Here is a 27,553-nt window from a genome sequence, read left to right on the forward strand (position 1 = left end):
AGGTGATTGCTATGTAGGCTCCTGTACTTTAGAGTTCAAAATCCTTGGATTGTGTGACTCTGTAGGTGAGCGCCGCAACCAGTGAGCGATGTGTCTGCTGTTAGCACTGTCTGTGGAACAGGGTCGAGAAAGGGCCAGCTCTTTGGATACATTTTGTGGGTTCCACCACTGCAGAGAGCGATGGGTGCGGCCATCCACCAATACTAGATAGGTTAAATGACCCTGCAACTGGTTCCACTGACTTGCTAAGCATTCTTGAAGGGGATGCATGTGAAGTCTTTTGTGGGGAACAATTATAATGCAAGATGCCATCGTGCCTAGCAGTTTCATGAAGACTCTTGCTGGCAATGATTGTTTGGGCTGAAATTGAGTGAGAAGGGACTGAATACTGTGAATCCTTGCTGTATTGGGAGAGGCTAGAGCTTTGTGAGCATCTATCGTGGCTCCCAGAAAAGTCTGTGTGTTGGAAGGCTAGATGAGACTTCAACGCAATCACTGTAAACCCTAGTTGGTGAAATAAGTGAATAGTGGTTTGAGTGTGTTAGAGACACATTTGGTAAGTACTGGCTTTGATGAGCCAGTCGTCTAGGTATGGGAAGACATGGATTTGTTGTCTTCTCATATGTGCTGCGACTACTGCCAGACATTTGGTAAATACCCTGGGAGAAGTGGTGACTCCAAACGGTAGTACTTTGAATTGCTAATGATGACCCGCTATGATGAATCTGAGGTGTCTGTGATGAGAGGGATGAATTGGAATGTGGAAATATGCATCTTTTAAGTCTTGAGTAGATATAAAATCACCCTGCTGTAGAAGCGGAAGCACTTGTTGAAGTGATACCATGTGGAAATGCTCTGACAGTATGTATAGGTTTAGTTCTCTGAGATTTAGCATAGGTCTCAAGGAGCTGTCCTTTTTGGGAATGAGAAAGTACAGGGAGTACACGCCTGTCCCTTGATGTTGTAATGGAACAGGTTCTATGGCTCCTTTGGAGAGGAGAGACTGGACTTCTTGCTGAAGTAGATGTAAATGTTCTGGTGACATTTTGTGAGAACGTGGTGTTATGTTTGGAGGATTGTTGGTAATCTTCAGGCAATAACAAGTTGGATAATTTATAACACCCATTTGTCAGTGGTGATAGATTGCCAAATGGGGAGGAATTGTAGAAGCCGTCCGCTGACAGGTGTTAAATGATCGTAGGGAAGTGTATGCAAGTCACTGTTTGTTGGGGGAGGGGGAATTATGCGGTGCGGAACCCCTGCCTCAACCTTTGTTGTAGTTACCTCTATATCCTCCTCTAAAGAAACCCCTTGTAGAGAAAGATTGACTGTTGCCTTTGTAAGAGGTGACAGTATTGTCTGAGGACATGGTTTTCGACCCTTCACGGTAGAAGGAGCGACGAAAGGCTCACGTTTCGGTGCCGAATGAGGCTTTGTTTTCAGTGTCAGCGATTTCGGCTCCAAAGCGGCTTTCGGCTTCGAGCCTCAAGGTTTCGGCTCGGTGCCAGACTTCGTCCGGCTCGATCCTGATCCGGAATGCTTATAAATGTGTTTCAGTGCCGAACCGGAGGGTGGGGCGTTGGAAACATCTGGTCGGTGCCGACCGTGGCCCGATGGCGGGATGGGATTGAGGCCTTTTATTTCGGCTGAGTTGGAGTTTGGGTTAAGGGTTGTTTGGTACTCATGGTACGTTGACCTTGTGGCAAGTCTTCTTCCAACTCTGAGTCCAATTCTGGAATGGAGACAAGTTCCTCTTGTTCTTCCTTGGCCCCTTGTGCGTAAATTCGTGCACGGATCCTTCGTCGACGATGTTTGGTGTCTATTCAATGTTTTGATTCTACATCTCGGGAAGTCGAGCCTGACGATTATGGAGCGTTTACTTCGATTGGAATGATCTGCACGTGTTGCAGTCCTGTTGGTTATGCTCCGGAGACAAGCATAAGTTGCACACTTTGTGCGTGTCGGTGCGCGGAGTATCAGATGGGCCAGGAGCCTTATTTCACACTAACTGCTCTGTAGGCCTGTTTACCTGAAGGAGATTGTTGTAAACATGAATTAGTATCTCTGATTTTTGTGGCTCAATTACAATTTGGCATACACTCGGCAGCTGGAGAAGGCGCAAATGGGACATTCACCCCATTATTGTTATTTTACTGTCTAGAATTTAAACAAAAGGGACTTGCAGCCAACTAGGCTTTTATTTACAATATTATTAGTTTTAATTAGCTGATAGCATATTAAATAGGCATAGTTGGGTCATCCAAAATAAAAGGTGGATTCCTCCTAGTGTGAAAGGAAAGTAAAAGAGTAGTAAATATCACAACTTGTTTTACTATGGTGAAACAGAAAGCAACTGGGAAGTCCCCAGAAGTTGGGAAAGCGAAAAAACAGGCAAGACACGCAGCAGAAAACTGCACACTGGATGAAACAGACATTCTATTGGAGGAAGTAGAAGGGCGACTAAGGACAAAGGGAAGCATCAAGGGAAGGAGGATATTAAATCCTTCTTTAAAAAACCATAGAGCAGGGATACCTTGGCATGTAATACTGGAAATAGTGACATTGACACTAGCATTATGTACAAATCACGAGTGGGACAACAAGGTCAGACAGTTGGCCATCCACTTGATCCATCTGCTCCCATCTGTAATAATGGCTGAGCGTAGTAATTGGTTTGAATCTTTGGGGGCCCTGGAAGAGCGACAAGCATATTCAACTCTATTCACATTGCTTACATCAGACCACAAAAAATCCTTAGTTATAGAGAAGGATTTCTTGAATAAACAGATAGCTGTTATACAAGAGCATATATCAGGGCTAAAGGAATATGTGAGCAACTTGACAAAGATTATTAATGAAAAGGTCAACAATCTGACCGCCTTAGTCCAGCACTTAGCTCTAAACTCCCTACAATTATGGAGGTGGGTGCCCCAAATTGTCTTAGACATACTGCTAACCTGGGAGGCACTCTACATGATGGTCTAAGAACTCATACCTCATATAGGCCCAATGTATCAAAGATCTCTGAGTCAGGGAGGTGCCAGATGGAAGTTATTAAACCTCCTCAGTTGACTCATGTAATTACATCCGGAATCCCCAAGGTAGTACCTTTTTACAATCATAAAAGTATGGATACAACAAACCTTAACTCAGCAACTTCAGATAGTAGAGTGGAAACAAACATGGCAATACAAAATGTAAGGGATAATGTGGGTCAGACCCCATAAATTATCTTAGAATGAGGCAGGTATCCGAGCAACGTTAGCGGACCCGCAGTGAGGCACATTTACAGACCAATTTCATATCATTTTGCTGAAGGAAACATGGGCTTAAGAACCGGTGCATAGAGCGGGATACATCACCTTTAAATTTAATGCAGTTTCTTCAAATGCAGGAAGACCATCAGGTGGGTTGCTGATATGGCTTAAAATGGAATTGTTCACTAAAATAAAAAGACTTTGTTCTAATTGTAGAGACCTATTGAGTGTGGCTATTACTTCTGGGCCCACATTGGAGACTGGGCACATTGCAATTATAAATGTTTACATTTGTTCTATTCAGACAAACCATTATTTAGGGTTGGTGACCCAACAATCTAATATGATTGAGCCCTTACACCACACATTTTAAAATGATCGCAGGTGATTTTATCACAAAACTGCCAGAGGGCTTAATTGCATTGTAGGAACAATGCTATGGGCAAATATAGCTTTACCTGGTGATACAAATCAGAAGGCAAGACACCTTAGGCTAGTTGATCAAGTTATTGATCTGATCGCCTCCTGTGATCTTAACATTGTTAATGACTGTACCAAGTCTGACTGGCCTGCTCGTCCAACCTTCAAGCGGAGGCCATACATGAGCAATACATCTTGTTGGACAGTCCTCTCTGGCCTTCCTTAATTGACATGGCAGTGACATCAAGAAACAACAGTGACCACGAAGCACTAGGAGGCCATTTCTGTATTAGATCCCTCACAAATCTACCCACATTAGGTATTACTACTCCTATAAGTAAAATTGATACATGCAATAATAGAAGGAACGAGAAATGGGCCCTATTTGCACTCAATGACAAAGTGCAGTCAGGTATCTACACTCTATATGTAGAGATGTTGGCTCTACTTGAGACGCTAGACCCAAGTACTAATAACTTCGTCAATCTTCACTCTAAACTTACGGGGCAAATAAAATTGCTCCTTACTAATGAAAGGCAGAGTTGTTATTGCAGCCCAAATCCCCCTCAGATGGTATACCGGCTCCTTCTGATAGGTGAAACAGCAATTATTGAAGCTGTAAAATTGGGGGATTTGGAATGCTAGAAAAGCCTACAAAGAGAAACTGATAAAGGTGAAAAGGGGGTGGGAGAAAGAGCAATGGGAGAAGCCTACTAAAGATGTACATAATAGAAATATTAAGGTTTTTTGGCATCTTATAGCTTCTGAGACCTATACCACAGGAAATTACCTGCACTCAGTGGTACAACCCGCTGTATGGGGAAGCTCACTTTACCAAGCAATAGAAGATATGGTCAAATAATGATATCCAACATTCTGAGAGAAGTGCCGGAGACCAGATGGGGCAAAACACCAGGACAGCAGCAAAATAAACCATAGTCCTTGGGATGGCAGAAACCGCATAGGCAACGCATCTATTAAAAAGGGAGAAGGCCCCTGGCCCAATGGCATCCTGGAAGACGTATACCTGTCTCACCCTAAGATATGGGTTCCTTGTTTGAATGCTCTTAGCAATGCCATCTTGAGTGGTGAAGACATCTTGAGTGGTGAAGACACCCCCTCCGCTTGGCATGGAGCAATTATTGTGCCTATTTATAAGAAGGGGAGGAGGGACATGGTGTCCAACTATAGACCCATTAGTCTAATCAACATAAGCAAAATAAATATTTGCTAGGCAGATTTTAATTAGACTACAAACCTAGATCTCTAAACATTATATCCTTCAGGACTGCCAGGAATGGTTTAGGGCAAAGGTCTGTACATTGAACCAGGCATTTCGCTTCAGGGTGTGTTGTGCTGGAAGTATGTCTCCCTGAGGCGGGACCATCTTTATGCTGCCTTCATTGATTTGAGACAGCATTTGATCTGTTGCCCAGGGAGAACCTCTGAGCTATGTTGGAGACATATGGTATCCCGGAAAACCTCATAGGAATCTTAAAATCCTAGCACTTCTGCTAAAATTAGTTATTTAGGGAAGTGCTCTTCTATCTTTTCAATACAACGAGGCAAGGGTGTCCTCTCTCACCTTTGTTGTACGCTTTAATAATGGAACCATTCATATCTGCCATGCAGAATCAGTCTCAGATATCCCCTTTTTTATTTGGCTCAAAATCTCTCAAAATAACTGCTTACGCGGACGACATCGCAATATATTCTACGGAGGTGTCTGAAGCAATGAAGGGTATTATATTAGAAGCAAAAGAATTTGGAACGGTCTCCGGATACCGGCTTAATAAAACAAGACCCAAATCATTATGAATCATAAGTCTCCTACTCCTATACAGGGAGTATGTGAGGCTTCCACTTATTTGGGGGTTAACATTTCGGCTAATATAAATGCAATATGTGCTTTAAACTACGAATTACTATTAAAAGAAACTATTACCTCACTTAAAAAATGGCACAAACTCCCCTTAAGTATCATCGGTTGAATAAACCTGGTCAAAATGAAGATTTTGCCCAAAAACATTTATCTATTTCGCTCCATCCCTTTACGGGTAGATAATCTTTATTTTAATCGGCTAGACGGGATCCTCAGTAGTTTTATCTGGGGATATAAAAAAAATCGTCGAGCTATTTCTTTACTAAAACTCCCATTTAATCAGGGTGGTCTTGATTTCCCAGATGTTAAATCATACTTTTGGTCAGCCTTTTTGAGCCGCTTTCGCAGCTTGGTGAACCCCATTAATAGTTTTTTTTATCATAAATTCATGCTGGGGGAGGATGCCAAGATGTTCTTTTATAGACTTAAGACCCAAATTATTTTAAGCGGGTAAAAATCAAGATGGCGCGGGATACTATTAGCATTTGGCGTGCTCTTCTTCTTAAATGCAAAACTTCTCTGTATCATCACAGAGCTCCCTTGTGGGGCAATCCTGGCTTTCCTGAAATATTTAATGATCGAGCCAATATACATCTATCTGGTTTGGGCATAAAAACGTTAGGTGACTTGTACGATCATAATGGTTTCATTACATTTGAAAAACTGAAGGAATGCTACAATCTTACTGAGGGGGCTCGGTTTAAGTACTATCAGATTCTGGATTACTTTGTACGCAAGCTATGCCTTTACGACTATCTCTGACTCTGAATTATGGAACTGTAAATATACGGAAACGGACAAGTCACTGATCAGTATTGGATATAAAACTCTTATTGGTTTTAGAACTGATGATTGTTCGAAGTTAGTAGAGAAGTGGAGCAGGAACCTTGAAATTGATGTCTGGTCAAAAACAATAGCTTCAGCCCTAAACAGCATAAGCCGTTCTGTGCACTCTTCAAGTCTTAAGTTACAACAATTTAAAACTATATGCCAGCTTTACTATACACCAGAAAGAATATCGAAATGGGCATCTAACAACAGTAATAGTGATCGCACTAAATGTCCAAAATGTGACCAAAGAGCAGCTGATCTGAACCATATGTTCTTTATATGCCCACAGTTAACTGAATTTTGGGAGGGAGTTTTTAAAGTTCTTTCCCAGAAGCTTGCACGCCCAATCACATTAACACCTTTAGATGTGTTGGTAGGTATGTCTACCGGGACTGAGCTACAGGATGATTTAATGATCATCTTAATTACCTGTGCCAGACTTACAATAGCACGGGTCTGGATTCAACGAAGCCCACCGACCGTCTTGGAGTGGTGGAGCTTGGTTAAGGAAATATATGGTATGGAACATGCCCTGGCTCAAGCAAGGGGAATCCAATTTAAGCTGAAAGTTGAAAGAATCTGGGGATCATTAATTAAAAAAATTTGTATCTTTCTTTTTATTTTATACCTGTGTTGTTTAATCATTTAGTTTATAATCTTGCTTATTCTAACTAGGTAACGATTTATTTTTGTATGTAATTATAAACTATCTTCTGTTTTCCTCATGATGTCAATAAAAATATATATTTTTTAAAACAAAAAAAGAAAACCTTGCACTTGGAATTATATGCCCAGGTCAGGTGGAATGCAGGAGGTGACCTTACAATCAAGTTAAGAATCAATCGTGGTGTCAGGGAAGGATGGATGCTAATGAAACGCTTTTAATATCTCAAACATCGCATAGATTCCAGTTGCTGCTAGACCACTTTTCATCTTTTTGCCGTACAAGGGGCCTTGAGATAAATCCAGCAAAATCAAAATTCATGGCATTAAATCCCCACAGCACATTTAGGTGGGCAAAATGAGGATGGGGGCACCCGTGGAGCGAAGAAAGTCCTTTGATTATCCGGGAAAAGGACTGTCCGAAAATAGGTCCTGGGCACCACAGTTAAGGAGAAGTAAAACTATTCTGCTCCAAAGGGCGATGGTCATAGAAAAGTATAATGCTACCTCCAGTGGAGCAGTAACCCCAGCTCTGAAAGTATACTGGGCCCCAGCCCTGTCAGGGGCAGTATACTGTGCAGAGCTTTGCGGGTGCACAGACACGTCTTTGGTCAGTGTTGCTGAAAATCAATTTATTAGGTTCCTTTCTACTCTCCCAAGAAGCCCCCCTCTTACTCCCACTTCGGTGCGATCTAGGACATAAAAAAGAATTGATCATGTGATTTAACTAAAACTTTTATTGTATTGAGCTCGAATCTGGAACACTCAGGAACTTGAGATTTATAGGAAAACCCTAGAGGAGATTACTAGATTGGACAAGAGAGTTCATATTCCCTGGTTAAGGAAGATAAAGGCATTGTGTGAGTCTCTTAAGATGGAAGATGTATTGCTATTTCCTGATAAAATGACAAAGGATAATACTGTAACACTGACACAAACCTATTGGTAACGTATGCTGGAACAAATTTGGAAAGATCAAAAAGTTGGGAGCTTGAGCGAGACGTTTTTGAGTTACAAAGGTGTACCGTGCTACGAGTCATTTTTGGATAGAATACGCCCAGCCCACGCTAAAACTTTGTATATAAAGTGTAGTATTGGCAATTTGCCATTACATTCTTTTACTTATATGGGATAAAAAAAAGCCTATCAACCCCTATTTGTCCCTTCTGTCTGCATCCAGAGGAATCAACTGACCACCTTTTGTTACAAATGGGGGTGGGGTCGCACACTACTCACACACCGGCGGTGTCGCCCCTAAGGACTCTGGTCAATGTAGTAAAGTGTTCGCGATGCATCATCTTTCGATCTTCTGCTATCTTCGCTGTCTTCGCCATCCCTGGACACGTGTTTCGGGGTATTACCCCTCATCAGCAGGGATAGGCCGTGTACTGGGGTTGCCGATGGCTGCTAATATCTGCCAGGTATAGTACCACTCAGGCGCGTAGGTGCGGGATCCCAGGCTCGTCAGACCGCTGCTCAAGGGAGCTTTAAAGTTACAAATGGGGGTTGGGTCGCACACAACTCACACACCGGCGGAATGCATCGCGAACACTTTACTACATTGACCAGAGTCCTTAGGGGCGACACCGCCGGTGTGTGAGTAGAGTGCGACCCCACCCCCATTTGACCACCTTTTGTTATTTTGTCTCATCTACGCTATACCCGCAAGAAATGGACCATCCCAGTGTGAAAGCTGTGACACAAACGACCTAATTGTGTTTAGTGTGTCTAGAACCTTCTTATGGGCATGGAGAATTAGATCTACTAAGCTAAAAGTGACATTCTAGTGGAAAATTTATTTTTGTACTGTGTTTTAATCATAAAATGCACTTGCACTTTAAAAGATCCCTGAGGATAAATTATTTTTAAATGAGCTTGACAGTAAAGGGGTGTAGTGGGATCATCGGATTTTAATATTGTACTGGCTCAAACGTTCTTTTTTAATACAATGTATATGACGAGTTTTATCTACTTTTAGGCTTATTCATAGTAGTAGTGGCTTTCTTATTTTAGCGTGGTAGTAAACTGTATGTTTTTTGAATGAACATTTATGGTTGTGAAAGCCAAAATAAAGTATTGAATTGAATTGACTGGAGGTATCTCTCTCCAAATCTGTACTGTCTGGAGCGGAATGAAAATAACCGATGTCAGCGCACTGGAGTAAGGCCTATATAGGAATGGCTCATCTCACTTCCGGTGCGGACAACACCAATGTAGAGCAGAACGACACCACCTACTGGATCTAGTCTGACGCCTAGGGATTATCCTAAGGTAAGGAACTGCGACTAGAAATCTCTATCAGATAGCCACATTAATAATGATGTAGGGTAATCAAAATCAAGACAGTAGTTCCACCAAAGAGACCGGTGAAGGTTTTGCCGTTACACATTGATATGTATTCACCACAAAAACGTGCTATTAACATTTCTTCTTCTAGCTTTTCCATGTTAGATTGAGGATCTGACTATTTTATACTTGTTCTCACAGGAGGTTGAGGACATTTTCCAGGTAGGACCTGGTTTGAATGGCCCTCCTACTGCAACACAGCTGTAAAAATGAAATTTAGAGAACAATAAGAATATTTGTTTGCGTTTTACAAATAAAAAGGTAATAAATAGAATAAGAAAAATGCACTTTTCAAAGTTGAAGTCCAGATTATTTCATGTACTTGTTATTCTACCAAGAAAGCATCTAAAGTACAAAACAAATTGGAGATGTTATTCTACACATTTCACACCATCAACAGCAAATACTTTTTAATTAAACCATACTGAGTTCTGATTTGAGCTAAAATGATCAGCTATTTAAAGCAATAGCTATAATTTCAGATGGTATCATGGATAAATTTGTTTAAGACCAGGTAAAACTCCTACTCTCAAGTTTTAATCCGGGCAAGGTCGACACAGACTTTTCTATTTTCAATACAGACAAAATAATACTACAATCAATTCACTGTAATGCTGTATAACTTGTTCGCCATTGTTTGAGTTTACATGCAATGTAGGCAGTACTAGATATTTACCATATTATTTTATTTCTCATACCTGGGGAGATGCAGTGCCTTACAAGAGACTCCACCCAACCAATCTATTTGTTTACTTAACAAATGATCTGAATCTAAATGATCAATAAAGACAACAGGACCACGCCTCAACCTTATAGAAAAAAACACACCAAACATTACACTAAACAGAAATCTTTACAGTAAATAACATCCATACAATAAAATATGCTATGCTGCCCAACTGGAAAAGATGCTGTTGAAAATTAAAGTCAAGCCAGATGCAAGCACTCACAGTAACAAACAACACTTGCTTATTTCCTTCTACAAATTCAATGTAGGCCGTAAACAAATATTTTACAGATTTGAAGACTATCAGGGGACCTACTGGTATTACTGCTTCTAACAGGAATTAAGGAAATTGGAGTATATGACATTTAAGAATACATCCATTTTGGAGGACATTTATAAACTCAACCCGTTTTAATTAAAAGTGAAAAACAGACCACTAACCATCCTCTAACACTTTGCTTACTACATTTTTCTTATTTATGCTGAGTTCAAGTTTAATTTCCAAACTACACCTACTCAGTTGTGGTTTCAAATATGTAGAAACAAAAAAATATTTGTCATTTTTATAGGTCTCATCAAGTTCACATCCTCTGAACATCTAATGTTTCCAATCACATTGCTACTACATATGTTTCTTCTGAAAACCACAATAAATATCTCTATTCCTACATGATTTTAACCTTAAAAACCATTAATAGGGTAATGTTGACACTATTCACACTTCAGAATTACTTAGCACTTAGAACAGATTAAACAAAAGTCATGTATATGTTTAGGAAAGCCAATCTTGACATGTGATGCATTATATATTACAAAACCTCATTATAATGACTTATGTGGGCCTCATGAATTCACATTTTCAAAGCTTACAGAATTGCTGTTGCTAAGGAGGTGGGCATACCCCTTAACACTTTAGATGTAACTAAGCCTCCCACTATTTATCTGAAATACCTTAATGCGCCGCTGAATGGAACTTATATCTGGGCGTTCATTGCTGCTGCTGTCTAAATGCCTGTAGAAAATGAGAAGAAAAAAATGAATGATCACAAATGTTGGGATACGCCAACAATGTTAAAAAATACCTAAGGGGCACTGACTCCAAAGAATAGCTGGCAGTGAGAAAATCTCTTGCACTATTCAAGAAACATTTTGAAGAAGTACAAATCTCCTAAGGGCCAAATCTCAAATTTATACAAGGTGCTCCGAATATCGCCACCAGTTAGACAAGAGGGGCCTCCCGGCATGGCTATTGATAAAATGAAAAGCTTCTAAAAGAATATGCTCATTAGTGCCTCTCCATACCAAAGCAGGGCTCTGCAAGAAGAGCTCTTCTCGTCATACCACAATCCTATTGCCTAATGGGAAGGAAGGGTAAATGTTGAAGACGGCTCTTCTAAGTAGCTATAGCTTAAAGACAATCATACCAAGAGCACCTGTGAATGGGATGGCATAGTCTAAATTAATGAAAACAGGTGAGTGAGGGTCAGCTTCCAAAAATTCAGAACCACATCGCCATCTTATTTTAAAAACCTTTAGCTTAAAGGAGAAACTTCAAAGAGACGGAAGAAAAAAGGCAATAGAAAGATGTGGATGCAAAAACCCAATGAACTTTTGAGAAAAAGCAAAACACAAGTGGTACCTACTGCAAGCCATGCTGTTTCGTTTGCAATCACCACAACCACTACAAAAAAGAGTATCATTAGGGGACACAGGAGGTGTGTTGGGCTCAAATGCCTGAGTACGAAGTTAGGGCTCAATCTTACAAACTAATTTAGAATTTTGTTGAGCAGAACATGCTATGGCTACATCTTTTAGCTTGTGTGGAGATTTTAAACAGTGTGAAGGAAGGGGATTAGATAGAGAAGAAAACAAACATGGCTGAAATGCATGAAAACACAGGAGAATTGAAATATGTTAAATGCTCAAATGCAACAAAAGAAAAATAATAGTGGCCATGAGAGAAAGCAAACACTCAAGTACAGAAAACACAGACCCAATATAAGACAGCAGGCGAGAATACACAAGCAGTAGCGGTTCAATGTCCATAGCCTTACACAAGATGATACAAAAATAAGTTAATTAAAATGACATTATTGGGTAGGTTTTTTCTTGTTTCAGTGACATCAACATCTTTGTTTTCCATAATGAACACTGGATAGTGGTAATCTAAAAAGATTTTAACAAAAGAATGCCAAGAATGTACTTATGATGTACAATATGTTTTGAGAATTTGACTTGATTGAGGATTTTACACAGGAAAGAAAGCAGTTATGTAATGAGTCATGTATCAGCCAGATACTATCACACAGTATATAATGCCATGTTTCTGAACTTGTAGAAGTGTTTAGGGTCTCAATGGTTCATTTTGAGTAACTTAAATGGATATCCTATTTGAAATGTTGCCTTGAGGTTCAAGTATTTTGTGGAGCTACCAGCAGGGCTCGAAAAATCAAAAAAATTGTACTAGTCCTGGAGGACTAGTACCTTAAAAAATGTCCTCGACCTAACCGCAACCTACTTGACATCCGTCTCTGAAAGCGGAGCAAATGCGGCAAGATAACGAGATTTAAAGGCATCTTTATTGCTCATTAACTTTGTGAGCAATAAAAATGCCTTTAAATCTTGTTATCTTGTCACATTTGCTCTGTTTCCACAGACAGAGAACAAAAGTTGGTTTGTTTTCCTACTCGCCAGAAAGGGCGATTAGGACCTAAAAACAGCTCGACCTTGTTAAATTTAGCCCGACTATGCGAGCGGTCGAGTGGAATTTTCTAGCCCTGACCAGGTACCCAAATCATAATATGAGGCTGAACAGATCTTCCTTTGGGAATCACCATTTCAATACATAACACTTCTCATTTGCTGCTGGATCTAACTGGTGGCTTCATCACGTGTAACAATGGAGAAGATAGACAAGAGAATTAGGGTTTATTACAAGTGGTCCACCATTTTTCCTTCCCATAGTAGTCCCCCCTTAGGTAGTAATACAGGAGGATTATCACGTGCATCCTTAGGGAAACCTTCAGAATTGAGAAATTACAGGGAAAGTAGGAATACTATTTCTCACTGGAGATTCATCATAGAGTCTGACTGGTTTCAACATTTAAAATGTCTGAAATATGATGAATCTGCTATTTTTGTACAGATCTTTCAATTCTAATGGTCTATCAATCCTGTTACAGGCTTCATCAGAATTACAGGGCACTCGTTATGATAGCTTTGTTGGGATGAGGACGACAAGGACTTCCAAAGCATGTAAGTTAGCCAGATGAGAAGTGTAACAAGGGAACTGTTGATCTTTAAGTTGCATTTAGTTTGATGGAATTGCATACTTCACCATAGGGGAGGTTTGTATCCAATACTATTCAATGGGGCAAGGATTGTCTTTTTACTGGCCTTGCAATATGAAAAGGAAACACAGAAAGTAGAGGAGCATATTATACTTACTTGTACAGTTCTGCTAAAAAGATATCAAGGCTTTGAAGTTCTTCAAATAGAGCTAGGAACAAAATGAAGGAATATTAATTGTTAAATAGACCATTGAAGAATGAACATTCATAGCAACATACAAATACATTTGTTTCACTCTTCCTCTATCCCTCCCTTTAAATTATAGAAATTAATCAGCAGAAGCAATAGTTTCTAAAACCTTCCATGTTTCTAAAAAGGGTTCAACTAAAGAAAGAGGCTAATACTACAAATTGTACACATGACTTCTGTGAGCAGATGAGCAGAAAAATCAAGTTATTCCTGATAACCGCAGTATTAGCAATATAATTATTAAAGTAAATCAACAATCTATCCACTGTGTATTACCAGTGAGGAAAAATATTGAGGTAACATTGCCCTTCCAACCTTAAAGTTTCCAAGTTGTTGGGCTCTTTCCGACTCAGAAACAACCTTTATTGCAGCTTGACATACTTAAACATCTGATAGGTTATCTCAGAAGTGGGAGGTATAGAATAATGGGTAAGGTAAAGCACTGAAAGAAGATATTCGTCAGCCCTAAAGTGTGCATGAAGTTGTACAAATATGCATAGAGTTAAGCTGGAAAGTTGGTCTACAATCAAGATATTTTCGTCATCCCTTATTTCACATATGTACTGCTGCTTTAAGAGAATGCTACCCTGGTGGAACATATATTTGAAAGCCTTGAAGATACCATATTGGACATGGAGTCGACATCACACAACACCATGCAGTTAGATTTCATCACCAGAAAGAGAGAAACATAGGTTAGCTTGAGTTGGAATGTATTATATGCCATTTAGATGAAGAGAACAAATGGAAGTGGGGGTTGAGGAGGATCAAGGGTAAGGAAATTTGGTTATTTGACATATCATACAACATTTACACATGAACAGGAATTATAAATTGAACCAAAGTGATTTCTACTTAAAGGGGCTACAGAAGTCATTAGAACTGTTTAATGCATTTTTTTATTCTTTGGTTTTATAGTGTGTCCTGTCTCTATTCAAGAGATGTCATATATATGCTTGAATGGAAAGCTTTCCTTCCTTCCGTGAACTGAGTCCCCTTAGACTAGATGGAGACTGAGTAGACACTAGCAGCTCCACCTGTTCAGTGTTACTGTCAGACAGCAGAGGCAGACAATTATGTGCCCACAGCAAAACTGCTGTGGCACCTTAGAGAATGTAGAAGCATGTGTTGAATAAAAGAAGGTGTGAGGTCTAAGGCCAAACTTTGGATTGAACCAAGTGGATTACCAGTGACGATACCAGCCTTATACTGTTTATTTCTATAATAAAATGATAGGTTTATTTCCTAACATGTGCTTTCATGTGAAGTGTGATACCTGCAACAATGTTCTCTCTCTAAGAATTCTGGAAATTAGAAAACATGCGATATGTGAAAATGGAGATTTTATGCTCAGATTGTATGGGCATTGCTCAGTGTTTTCATTAACTCTCATTTAGCTTAGTTCAATGAGTAAACTTTTCCAATTCATCTGAATGAAAAATTAGAATAATGTTCTTGTTATTAGTACTGTGTAGTCCCAGAAATCTTTTGGTCTACTTCCTACAATGTAGATTGTCAATTGAAAAAGAACCATATTTAGGCAGTCTCAACAAAATACCCACAGCATGACTGACCATGGGACAGAACTACTGTGAGGAGTCACTATACTAGATGCAATATATTACAGGACAGAAATACTGCAACCATAACATCGACCTAACCATTACATTGCAGCATAAGTATAGTGTAAGAGGATAAAGATTTAAGAATAGCAAATATATACGTATCTCGATGTTGGGGTGTAAGTAATGTAGTGGATACAATATTTTTGTAGATCGATATAAACGATCTCGGTATAGTGCCGTACAAGTCAAAACGACTTTACAACCTCTGATTAAAAAAAAATCCCACCATCCCAACTCAGGGTAAATTAGTGGAAGAGTAGGCTACGCTGGTATCAAATGGGGAACACATGTTGTAAAGCTGACAAATATAAACTGTGACTGATCAGCAACATACTTATCCCTTATTGTGGTTTAACTACTAACAACCGTAAGCATATTAAAAACACACACATGCATGAACAGAATGATAAATGTAAACCATCCAGTTTAGTTTCATGTATTCGCCTCACTGATACTGTTTTTATGAAATGTTCTTTTATTCTTACAGCTTTTGTCAGTCCAGACATGCAGTTCCTGTGCCAGCTCAGGGATTACCAAAAAGGTTCTCCATCCCTGACGCTTCTTTGACTTCAGGATATCTCCGAAGATGTGGTCTCCAATATACAAAATATCTTTCCCCTTGGCTCCCATGAGATCACAGACTATATCAGAAGACCCTGTAGAAAATGACACCTAGAAATGTTATTTCATATGAAAAGACAGGAATGAAAGTATGCGAGTCTTAAGACATACAACTTTTAATAAGATCAACCGAGATTTATGAATTTAGATTGCATAATGATGCAGGTTTTTTTTTTTAAACCTGCTGAAAATAATACAAACGTTAAATGCAATCAAATATACTTATACTGTATAGAGCAAAACCATCTTAATAAACGAATGGCTTTCAATTTAACATGAAACTTAACAGTTTAGCAGCTGATGCGATCAATATGAAATCCAGATAAATGAAAGACCCTACCAACAGAGTTTATAAAGCAGTAGCCACACAGTTTTTTTGTTTCAAAGGGGTATCATGGTAAATTAAGAACTCTGTCCACAAAAGATGTGCAATTTTCTTCCCAGATTTTAATGTGATTTTTTTAATGTGATTAGAACTGAAAAAAGGATATTTTTCTTATTAATTACTTCAAAAAGAATGATAGTGCCCATCTAAAGCGTGTTCAAGTATTGATTTGTTATAATCAAGTAATATGTGACAATACTCATTGTGAAACAGCATGTAATAAATAATCAAAAAAATACAATTTAAAGCTCGGAAGGGAAACAGATTGTCTTCAAGATTGTTTGGCTTTGAAAGGATTTTTTAAAGTTTAACCTCCTGAATAGACGATCCCGTGTTGAAGGGGTCCTGTGTATGTTCCAATCTTCAACTTGCCAGTTACCTGTAACAAGACATAAGTCATTTTAACTTTGTGCAAGACTAGTGGTTAGTTTATAAAACCACATATTATTGCACAGATGCTCCTTCAATTGTTTGCAGTAAGAGTAAAAGCGGTTCTGCATAAAAGTATTCCTGTTAACAAATAAGGTGTACACAAAAGTTTTTTAAAAAATAGTGAAAATAATCGAAAAATGTGGGGGTGGGAAATGACTGGTATTTTAAAAAGTTAGCAAGTGAGCTGACGGAGGAACTAGCCGTATGTTTAATAGTGGTAGAACATATATAAAATACAGAGTAAAACATTTACAGGCACATCAACAGAGGACTAATCCACTTTAGAGTAATCAGGCTGTTGGTCGCTAGATCCCACAATGAGTAATTGGACCTTTAGAAAGTCTTTTCAACGCAGGCAAATCTAAAGGGTGCCATACCGAAGCTATGATCAACTTAATCCAAAACTACCATCCTCTATATCTAATAAGGTAGACTGAAAGTATTTATGAAAATAAATACCTATGAAAATTGAATGCCCCTCCATTCTAGCATGGCTAAATGAGCCATGGTATGAACTGACTACCCTCAGTTAAAATGCACTCTTTGTCAACAGATTATAAGACAAAGAGAAGCCATCCAACAGACTTGCATGGCCTTCAATGATAAAAGCACGAAAAAAGGTATACCGCACCACTTTTTTGTATATTCTGGACAACATGCCTTTACTGGTCAGAATAAGAGACAGCGTTAGTTCTATACAGCTAGTTCTACATTAGCACCCTATGTTGATTAGATTCTGATAGGCTGCCCCAGTTCAAGAGTCACCATTCCAGAATTGATCACCAAATTGAAAAATATGGCTTAGGAAGAACCAGGTATACATTTAATTGGGCATAACCTAAAATCTTTCATCTCAACAAAACCTCCTCTGAGCAATTCACACCTAACCTATACCTAGCTTAGAAACTCCTATCGATTAAACATCTAGAGATTCACTTTACCAGACATTATCAGCTCCTTTAATAACAATACGTTTATATTGCAGAAAATCAGGAGCAGGACTCATAATTAGTCCCTAGTCCAGTCACTATGTTGTGTTCAATGCAGCATTTTATTAAGATGTTTTTCTGTGCTGCAAAAATATTTTGTAGCACCAAAAATATATTGTAGCACCGAAGAGCCGCATAACTTCAAATACCTGAGCAGTATCAATTTCCCCAACTTTTAACTTTCTCAGGATGATTCTAGACTAAATAGGTCAACCTTTTGGATTATTTATTCCCTTTTGGAAGGCACACCTGCCGGTGGTCCTTTTTGCAAGGATGTTAACAAACTGTTCCCAGTTAGAAATGTCTGCTACTAACACACAAAAACTTTGATATGCAACCTCAGAAGAAATCTGTCATTCAATTCACAGGAAAAGAGTGCAAATTGCGCAATGTATTTTTGCTAATGGAATAGTATTTATTTTGCACAACAACCTATTTAAAAATAGGTTGGTTCACAAAATACCGAATTGCAGGGGTTCACAGAACAACCTGCTATTATTCAATAGGCAGGTCACATTTTTTAGAATGCCTGCTACTGACCATGATCACAGGGGTGGTCAGACCACTATGTCTGTGTTAGTGTTTAAATAAAGAAATATTTTTTTTATGAGGCCTTTTTTCCTTGAAGGAATCAGCACGGCATTTAAAACAAAACGTTTTCTTTTTGCAAAACATTTCATCAAGATGGCAGTGGTCCTGCAAACGCATTCCCTTTTGCAAATCAGTTGCCATTGCAACTTGGGGTCAGTAACTTTTCAATATTTTGTTACCTGATTAAGGTTGCAAAACATTGATGCATCAGGGTCAGAATCGTTATTTGGAATGGTCACCCAAAACATGCCACATCCAAATAGCAATTCTTAAATAATTTTGTAACAAATTCAACCATTTGGATAACCTTTTTCAAATCGCTTAAATGATTTAGTAAGTTTGATGAAGAGTTTTAGCATTCACAAATTCTCAGATTTATCAAATCTGAAAGCTTGAGAATGCTAAAACCCTTCGTACACGAGGTCCCTAGAACTGTAGAGTTAAACTGAACATCCACCACTGTGTGGCACACAAAAGCCTTAAAATAAGCAAAAATGTACTTAAGGTGGCACACCTCAAATAAGAAAAATATCTTTAACATAGAAAAGGTATTTTATTAAAACCGACTTCTAACTTTTGTAGACTTGAAAACATTGTTGTTAAAGACCAGATATTTGACAATACCCTAAAGATAACAAAGGAACTATAGAGTTCAAAAACAGAATGTGTTCTCACCTTTGAAACACAACACAAATTATTTCATACCCAAATGTATAATTCTAAGCTTGTGCCTTAGACGTCAGGGCCCGGCAGTCGGAGCAGGACTTGTTGTCGTGGTCTGGGCCCTGACAGTGAAGACACCGGCGATAGGGGTCGGTAACCGACATCAGTCGGCGCAGGGCTTGAACCCGGGCATCTCTACCGGCACCGTCGGAGTCGAATAGACTTTCAAAATAGATCAAAAAGGATCTCAAAAGGTTAGTCAAAAAGTGACTAGGGTACAACTTTTTCCATATCTGCGCTAGCTGGCGCGGAAAAAAGAAGAACTGACGTCAGCACGCGAAGGCGGCGTCTAAATAATCCGACGACGTCATCATGGCGCCCACGACGCAGACGACGGACGCGGAGCTGCGGACGACGCCTACCGACGGGCATGGGTACTGCTACGCAAAAAATGTCCGGATCCAGTCTGACGCCTGGGGATATTCTAAGGTAAGGAATCTATCACTAACGTGTCTCTTTCAGATGGTTCTGACTCTAAAAGTGCACTGAAGTCTTCTGCCCAGGCTCCAGTGCCAGTGCTTTCTCTCTAAAACTGGTATGTATAAATTGGCCTTCCCAATTGAAAAGGACTTTACCCCATTATAAGTTCCTAGTGTATGATACCAGTTGCCCCCAGGTCATGGGTGGTAGAGGGGTCCCCGGACTTGCAGCACTGTTTGTGCCAACTCAAGAGACCGAAGTAAACTACTGACAGCAGGCTTGCCATTGCAGACAGCAGGAACAGAGTAAATGTCACCATTTTGACTTTGACCTCACCAAGTCAATACTGCTTTTTATATATGTCAGTCACCCCTAAAGAAGGCCTCCTGAGCCCTGGAGGCAGGGTGCCTTATATTAAATGTGTGAGCATATAAGCGCAAGCTTGTTTGTCCCTATGGTGGCCTTTACCATTAAGTGATAGGCAGTCCTTAGGATAACATGGGCTGGCACGCGGGCATATGTTTCTTTTTTAACCTTTATTGTGATGAATGTACTTACAGTATTGTGATACTGTTTTTTTTATATATCCCTGTAGAGTTTTTAATATTGATTATAACATAAAATGTTGATTGAAAACTTTGTGTCCAATAAACTTGTATGAAAACATTTTACAAAACTTTGTGACGGTCGTATATATGGTGATGTTTTATCAGCCCTAGGATTTGTGAAATTTATATATATGTATGTATGAGTGAACAGAAAAATCAATGGTAGTGAAGCCTATATGCATTCGATGTCGTACTAACAACTGAGTACATATAGATGCTTGAATAGGCAAACCTAAGAGGTTTATGCTTACTTGGGACCCTCTGATCTTCTCATTGTAATAGCAGCGTTGTAATAGCAGTGCGGGTAATGCCTGCGTTGTTATGGATGTTTTCCCCTCAGAGGTTGCCCGTCTGGTTGTTCCAGCTTCTCTTGCTCTAGCTGGCAGCCTGAGCTTGCTGCAGCCAAGACAGGATTCTGACCTCCTGCCAGGCAGTGTGATAACTCCCATGAGTCAGGAACAAAGGCCTGGGTGGGAAGGAGGTCACACCTCCTCCCTCCCAGGATCGCTAGTAAAGTGGCACATCAAGGAGGTAAGCTTCAAAGTGTACATTGCCTCCGATATGCAGCAGTGCTGACTACCAGCAGAGGAAACACCCTATCCCTGCCCCAGGCACATTTGGAACCAGTGAGGTGGTGAATTATATAGCCAAGGAGGTGTACTCCCCAGAAGGCTAGCTACGCCTCCAGGGTGGGCAGCCCGGTCTGTACACTGGAAGAAGGGTTCTGCCACTTTTTTAAAATGGCAAAATAGAGGGTTCTGGGTAGAAAAGGTGACCCACACCTTAGAATGTGGTAATCTCCGGGCGGACTAGCTGTAGGGACCAGCAGCTACTTACTCCCACACCCTAAATCTAGGATTTAAGGGACCCCCTCATGACAAGAGAAAAGCAGTTCTAAACAACCTGCATGGAAGAGGACAAAAAAGAGACCCGTTTCTGCAACAGCAGGACTTGCACAAAGCAAAAGAGGGATATTCTGCACCTGTAGCAACGCTCCTGCAACTATATAATCGAGACTCATCCTGGACTAACTCCTGGTTTCCCCAGAAAGAGTGACATCTGTGAGAGCCTAAAGCACCCTCAGGCTTCCCTGGACTAGTGGTACTAGTCCACTGCAAGCTGCAGGTAAAACAATGCTCTGGATCCGAAAAATGGATGGCCTTCGGGCCCTCTGAGGGATTCCCCAAAATCCAGATGGTCTAGTGAATTTTGAGAACTGTAGTCCTGCCTTTTATGAAGTTACAGGCAGCTACCACGTTCCCCATGACTACCATACTTCGAAGTACCCTTTTCCAAGGATTACCGCTGCTAAGGCTTGTTGGTCACCAGTCCGGCAACCGACCCCTGCACTTGATACTGCATCTAGATGGAACACCATCCGACGCCCGACTAATGCCAGCAATCACCCCAGTGTGGTGGTGTTGCATCTTGTTCCCATATCACCGTGTAAGTGGTAAAGACAGCTCTCCTGTGGCTCTCATCCAGCACATAAGACAAGCAGGACAACTCTGCTACCGTGCTCCACGGGCCAGGTAAAACTGAACTGACTGTCATGGCCTGGTCCTGGGTCCCGCCTCATCTTTACCCTGCAAGGGTTCCACGCAATTCGACCTGTAAGTGACCGATTGTCACAAGTGTTTTTCCCATTGACCGCAAAGATAAAAGTCTCAATGAAACTATTTTGCACTGATTTTACATTGCTTCTAAAATCTATTACTCCGATTATATACATACGATTCCGTTCATTTTTGTGTCTAAATTAAGATAAATACACACTTACGTTTTATAAATTAGTATTCCATTGCTCTCAAGTCATGTTAATTACTAATCAGCCTTGTTGGTACTCTGAAATGCTTAACACATGTTTCTGTAGTAAAGACTGACTACTATTTGCCACACTACCAGGACTGAACTTAGGTTTTATGGATTTGTTATTGTGATTCCAAGGATCATCTTTGGGGTCTATGAGAGTATTACATGGTGAAGCCCAATCAGCATCACCACATAATATTACACCTTCCTACAGTATTCCCTCTGCTGACAGGTAATTATAGGATCACAGTAATGGTCGTCACTATTTGCAGTGAGCTTTGGCTTCTCCCCAGGCACTGAATTCCAATGCCACCCAAGGTCAAGGATGCTATTGTCAGCTCTGTGTGCCCCCATCCTGCGAGTCTATGGCAATGTCGCTGTAGCCTCACAACACTGGAAACGGTCAGCTTGTGACTCTTCATCTCTCTGTCCCACAGCTCCCTGGGAATCCACCCCACAGCCAGACAGACAAAAAAGAGAGCTAACTCCTAGAGCACAAGAAGGAAACTTTTTATTTACCATTTTTTGCTTTTCTGTAATCCTTTGGTTTTGTGTTACAGACTTCTTCAGACCGAAGTATTATTGTTCAAGAAAATGCGTGCAATCTAATTATATTTCAGATCTGTACATACATGTATACATTACTTTCAAACATAAAGGTTTTAAGCCACAGGTGTTACTGATTACTGTGAAAAGTTAACTCCAAGAATGTGTTTTGATCAATAAATGTACAAACAACTACTGAAAATATATTAGCATGTTTTTCTTAAATGATACACCCACCCTGAGGCATGTTTTTACACATTTACTATAACACATATGGTAACTAATACCATATTTGGGGGAACTTGGCGTACAAAAATGGTAGAAATAGGGGTGGAGTGGGTTGTGTGTGTACTAAAAAACCAAAGGATAAAATAACATTCTAGTTAGGCGAATTTCTCAGTGAAACATTAATGTTTTGAACTAAAACAATCCACAGAAATACAGGAGTTATAGTTAGCAGTGCTAACTATAACTTGCGCCCCTACCATGCACTGCCTATGATCTCACATATGATATCACTGATGCCATGTTCAATTACATCATTTATGATATCACTGATGACATCTCAAATGGCGTAATGCACAAGTTACTACTTGTGTAACGATATATCTGTAAGAGACATTAGTTAGTGATAGATTCCTTACCTTAGAATATCCCCAGGCATCAGACTGGATCCGGAAATTTTTGCGTAGCAGCACCCTTGCGCGTCGGTAGGCGTCGTCTGCGGCTCCACGTCCGTCGTCTGCGCCGTGATGACGTCGTCGGAGTACTTAGACGCCGCCTCCGCGTGCTGACGTCAGTTCTTAGACACAGCTTTTCCGCGCCAGGAGCGCTGAGCCATGTTAAAAACCAACACTGGTGCCATTGAAACTAGGGCCCTGAAAGGGGGTAACCCTAACCCTAGATATCGGTTCGCAGAACGGGGAGGATGGGTGGGTCAGTAAGGAATCTATCACTAACTAATGTCTCTTACAGATATATTGTTACAGAAGTAGTAAGTAGTGCATCTGAAATAGACACGTTAGTGATAGATTCCTTACCTTAGAATAGATACCCCAGCAATACCAACCCCGGTGGTGGGTCTGCGAACCAATAATCACACCAGAAAGTCCTGGAGGACAGAACGGCCAAAGAAGCCATCCCTCCAGACTTGGCTGTCCAGGCAGTAGTGTCTTGCAAACGTGTGCAGCGATGCCCACGTAGCTGCCTGACAGATGTCTGGTAAGGGCACTCCCCGGCCCAGAGCAGTTGTAGACGCCGTGGCTCGGGTGGAATGAGCCCGCAATCCAACAGGAGGCTCCTTTCTAGCCAAGGAGTAGCATGCCTGGATACACAAGATGATCCACCGGGAGATGGTCCTCTTGTGCACCGCTTTCCCCTTCTTAGCGCCCACGTAGCCAACAAAGAGTTGGTCATCCACCCGGAACTGGCGTTTGCGATCCAAGTAGAATGAGAGCGCACGTTTTGGGTCCAGATGGTGGAGCCGCTCTTCTCTTTAGAGGGGTGCGGTGGCGGAAAGAAGGTTGGCAAAGTGATGGACTGCCCGATGTGGAAGGCTGTGACAACCTTGGGCAGGAAAGATGGCTTAGTACGCAACACAACCTTGTCCGGGTGGACAGAAAGGAAAGGAGGAGTACAAGAAAGGGCCTGGAGCTCACTCACTTTCCTGGCAGAGGTGATGGCAACCAGGAAAGCAGTCTTCAGAGTAAGAAGGCGGAGAGGACAGTTGTGAAGTGGCTCAAAGGGAGCGCACATCAGAAACGTAAGAACAAGGTTCAAGTCCCACTGAGGCATCACAAACGGAACAGTAGGGAACGTGTGTGTGATGCCCTTTAGAAATCTATTTACAATGGGGGACTTGAACAAAAAAGGTTGATCAGGCAGCCTCAGAAAGGCTGAAAGGGCAGAAAGGTAGCCCTTGATAGTGCCCAGAGCAGAGCCCTGCTGGGCAAGAGAAAGAAGGAAGAGGAGCACCTCAGAAAGAGGGGCAGAGAGGGGATCCACAGCCTTTGCTGTGCACCATGCCACAAATCTGTTCCACCTGCAGGCGTATACTGACTTTGTGGAGGGACGCCTGGCTGCCAGAATGATATTACAGACTTCAGGAGGCAAGTCAAATGGCCTCAACTGTCGCCGCTCAATCTCCAAGCATGGAGGTGGAGACTGGACAGGTTCGGGTGGAGGACCGCCCCCTGCTGCTGTGACAGAAGGTCCTCCCGAAGAGGCAGACGAACCGGGGGATCGACTAACATACTGAGTAGCTCTGGATACCAGTACCTTCGTGCCCAGTCCGGAGCCACAAGGATGACTTGGGCCTGGTCGCGCTTGATCTTCTTCAGCACTCTGGTGGGCAGAAGTGGTATAGGCGGAAAGGCGAACAATAGACCGCAACTCCACTCGCGACGAAAAGCGTCTCCGAGCGAGTGCCGCCTTGGAAATTCCAACGCGCAGAACAGATGACATTGCGCGTTCTCTTCGCTGGCGAACAGATCTAACCAAGGCTCTCCCCATTGCTGAAAGAGGCCTTGCGCCACGTCCGAGTTCAGACGCGATTCGTGATCCATCATGCACCGAAGGCTGAGCGCGTCCGCCCTGGCGTTCAGAGAACCTGTCAGGTGTTGAGCCACCAGGGTCACGCCCTGGCGTTCCAGCCATTGCCAGAGGCGCAGAGCCTGCTGGCAAAGGGTCGACGACCCCACCCCGCCCTGTTTGTTGCAGTACCACATGGCGGTGGTGTTGTCCGTGAACACCTGCACTGCACTCCCCCGGACAGAGGGGAGGAATGCCTTCAGTGCTAGACGAATCGCCCGTAACTCCAACAGGTTGATGTGGAGCCGATCCTCCGCTGCAGACCAGAGGCCTCTGATCTCCGCCTCTCCCATGTGGCCTCCCCAGCCCTGGAGGGACGCGTCCGTCACAACTACGTGCTCCGGTTGGGGAAGGGAGAGGGATCTGCCGCTGACCCAATCGCGGTCCGTGAGCCACCACTGCAGCTGTCTCGCAGTGCCCTCCGAGATCAGGACGTGGTCGGACAGGTTGCCCTGATGCTGGGCCCACTGAAACTTCAGGTCCCACTGCAGAGCCCGCATCCGCCACCTGGAGTGATGCACCAAGTCAAGTCAAAAACCACTTTATTCGATTTAGTTAAAAATCATAAAAGCATGCTACAATCAAGAAAAATGACATTTCAAATTCATAAAAATTTCATACAATACAATATCATTATTTATACAAAATTTAAAAACAAACATTAAAATAGTTACAGGATAAAATTGTCATGTATAAAAACAGTTTGTCCTCCAACACAGACCCCAATGTTACATTTACATTCTCCTCCTCCTGATCCTGACAGCAGCAACAAGGTAATTAGCCACACTAAACATAACCAAGGGTGATTCTAACATTTGTAAATACAAGAGAGCTGGTTTTGCCTGTAAGAAAGCTTTACCTTTAAGTAAAGGCACCAAATACTTCTGTCTTGGGGTATTATAAAATGGACAGAACAACATTAGGTGCATATTGTCTTGTAAAGAAAAATTATCACATTTGCACACAGGTGCATCCTCAGGCTTGTACCAACCATGGCTGTCACAGAGAACCGTATAAATCTGGTTAAATCGAAATTTAACCAGAAGCCACCTGTGAAAAGGAATGTTTACTTCAGCAAGGTACGGTTGAATAGCTAAACAAGTAATCGTCTGACCGTGGGTTTGATTAGTTGATTTTGCTCCCGATCCAAGCTCTTCAGTTTAGAAAAGTTAAGCTTGACCCATTCTAGGTCTGCTTTTTTTAATCCCAAAGGGGAGGAAAATATCTCAGGGCGTCCAAGTTCTATTGAGCACTTGTAAATATATGACAGCCAAACAATATCTTTAAATTTGTCAAGTTTTAAACAATCCAACAATATTTTATGGTTCAGACCTAAGTTGTTGTTAATCCAAACCCTAATCCATAAGAGAATAGGTGCCGTGGACATGATATCAGTAATGTACCCTAATCCAAGCTCCTGATGGACTGAGAAAGTGGCTGTCGACTGAGGGAGCCCTAACATAGACCGGAGGAACTTGTTTTCCTCCCTTTGGATAGTTTCATTTTCGCGTAACCCCACAGACCTGCTCCATACCTTGCTATTGCTAGTGTTTTTGCCTTGTACAAGGCTATTAGTGCACCGCTCGGTTTCCCACCAAGTCTCCTTGAAAAGCTTAAAATTGCATTTGCCGAGCTCCTCACCGCTTTAGTTTTAGCTATTATTTGTGGAATCCAGCTCCCCTTAGTATCAAAAATTATTCCAAGGTATGTGAAAACTTTGACACTAGTGATCGCTTCACCGTTACAATAAAAGGATTTGGTGTTATTTTTAACAGCCCCAAATGCCATAACATGCGATTTAGAATTATTTACCACTAGGTCAAGTGAGGACATAAAATCACTAAATGTATTTAATAGTCTTTGAAGACCTAAATGTGTCCGGGCTATTAATGCAGCGTCATCCGCGTACAGGAGAACAGGGATACGAGTATCTCCTGCACGCGGTATGTCCACGGAAGCAGTTAAAAGATTTTTCTCCAGAGAATTTATATATAAAGATAACAGCATGGGGGCAAGAATGCAGCCTTGGCGCACACCCCTGCCCGATTTAAACCATGCTGTGCGATTTCCTTCTTGATTCATTCTAATAGATGCCTTTAAATCTTTATGAAGTTCAGCCAGAAAGTGGACAAGAGGTGGGTCAAGGCCCAATTTTAACAACATGGACCACAGCCGAGCTCTGTTAACTAGGTCAAATGCTGTAGACAGATCTATGAAGGCCACAAAAATTGACCCCTTTGCTGCCATTGTATATTTTGAAATTATCAAATGTAAATTTAAACATTGATCCTCTGTGCCTCTTCCTGAACGGAATCCGTACTGGGCATTAGACAAGATATCATTATCCAGTGACCACTTATTAATTCTAGCAAGCAGTACTTTGCCCAGGATCTTCATAGAAGAATCCAACAAGGATATAGGACGGTAACATTTGGGGTCACTTCTTTGCCCTTTTTTAAAAATAGGCACTATGATTGAGCATAACCAGGTTTTGGGAAAACCCCCTGCAAGTACACAGTTAAAAACATTCGCTAGTATCGTTGCCC

The 27,553-nt window shown here is 41.3% G+C and overlaps 1 protein-coding gene across 10 annotated transcripts in view; it reads right to left on the minus strand.

Annotated features, from left to right (window-relative positions):
* Positions 1 to 27,553, minus strand: part of NT5C2 (5'-nucleotidase, cytosolic II) — a 509,579-nt gene that overhangs the window by 52,398 nt on the left and 429,628 nt on the right. For all 10 annotated transcript variants that reach the window (XM_078643682.1, XM_078643688.1, XM_078643683.1 and 7 more), the window contains 4 exons: positions 16,610 to 16,676; positions 15,777 to 15,947; positions 13,574 to 13,625; positions 11,078 to 11,138 (listed from right to left, as the gene is read on the minus strand). In XM_078643682.1, coding sequence (XP_078499808.1) covers positions 11,078 to 11,138; positions 13,574 to 13,625; positions 15,777 to 15,947; positions 16,610 to 16,676 — 351 coding nt within the window. The remainder of the gene's footprint in view (positions 1 to 11,077; positions 11,139 to 13,573; positions 13,626 to 15,776; positions 15,948 to 16,609; positions 16,677 to 27,553) is intronic.

Source organism: Lissotriton helveticus, chromosome 5_1 (assembly GCF_964261635.1).
Source record: "Lissotriton helveticus chromosome 5_1, aLisHel1.1, whole genome shotgun sequence".
Taxonomy (NCBI): domain Eukaryota; kingdom Metazoa; phylum Chordata; class Amphibia; order Caudata; family Salamandridae; genus Lissotriton; species Lissotriton helveticus.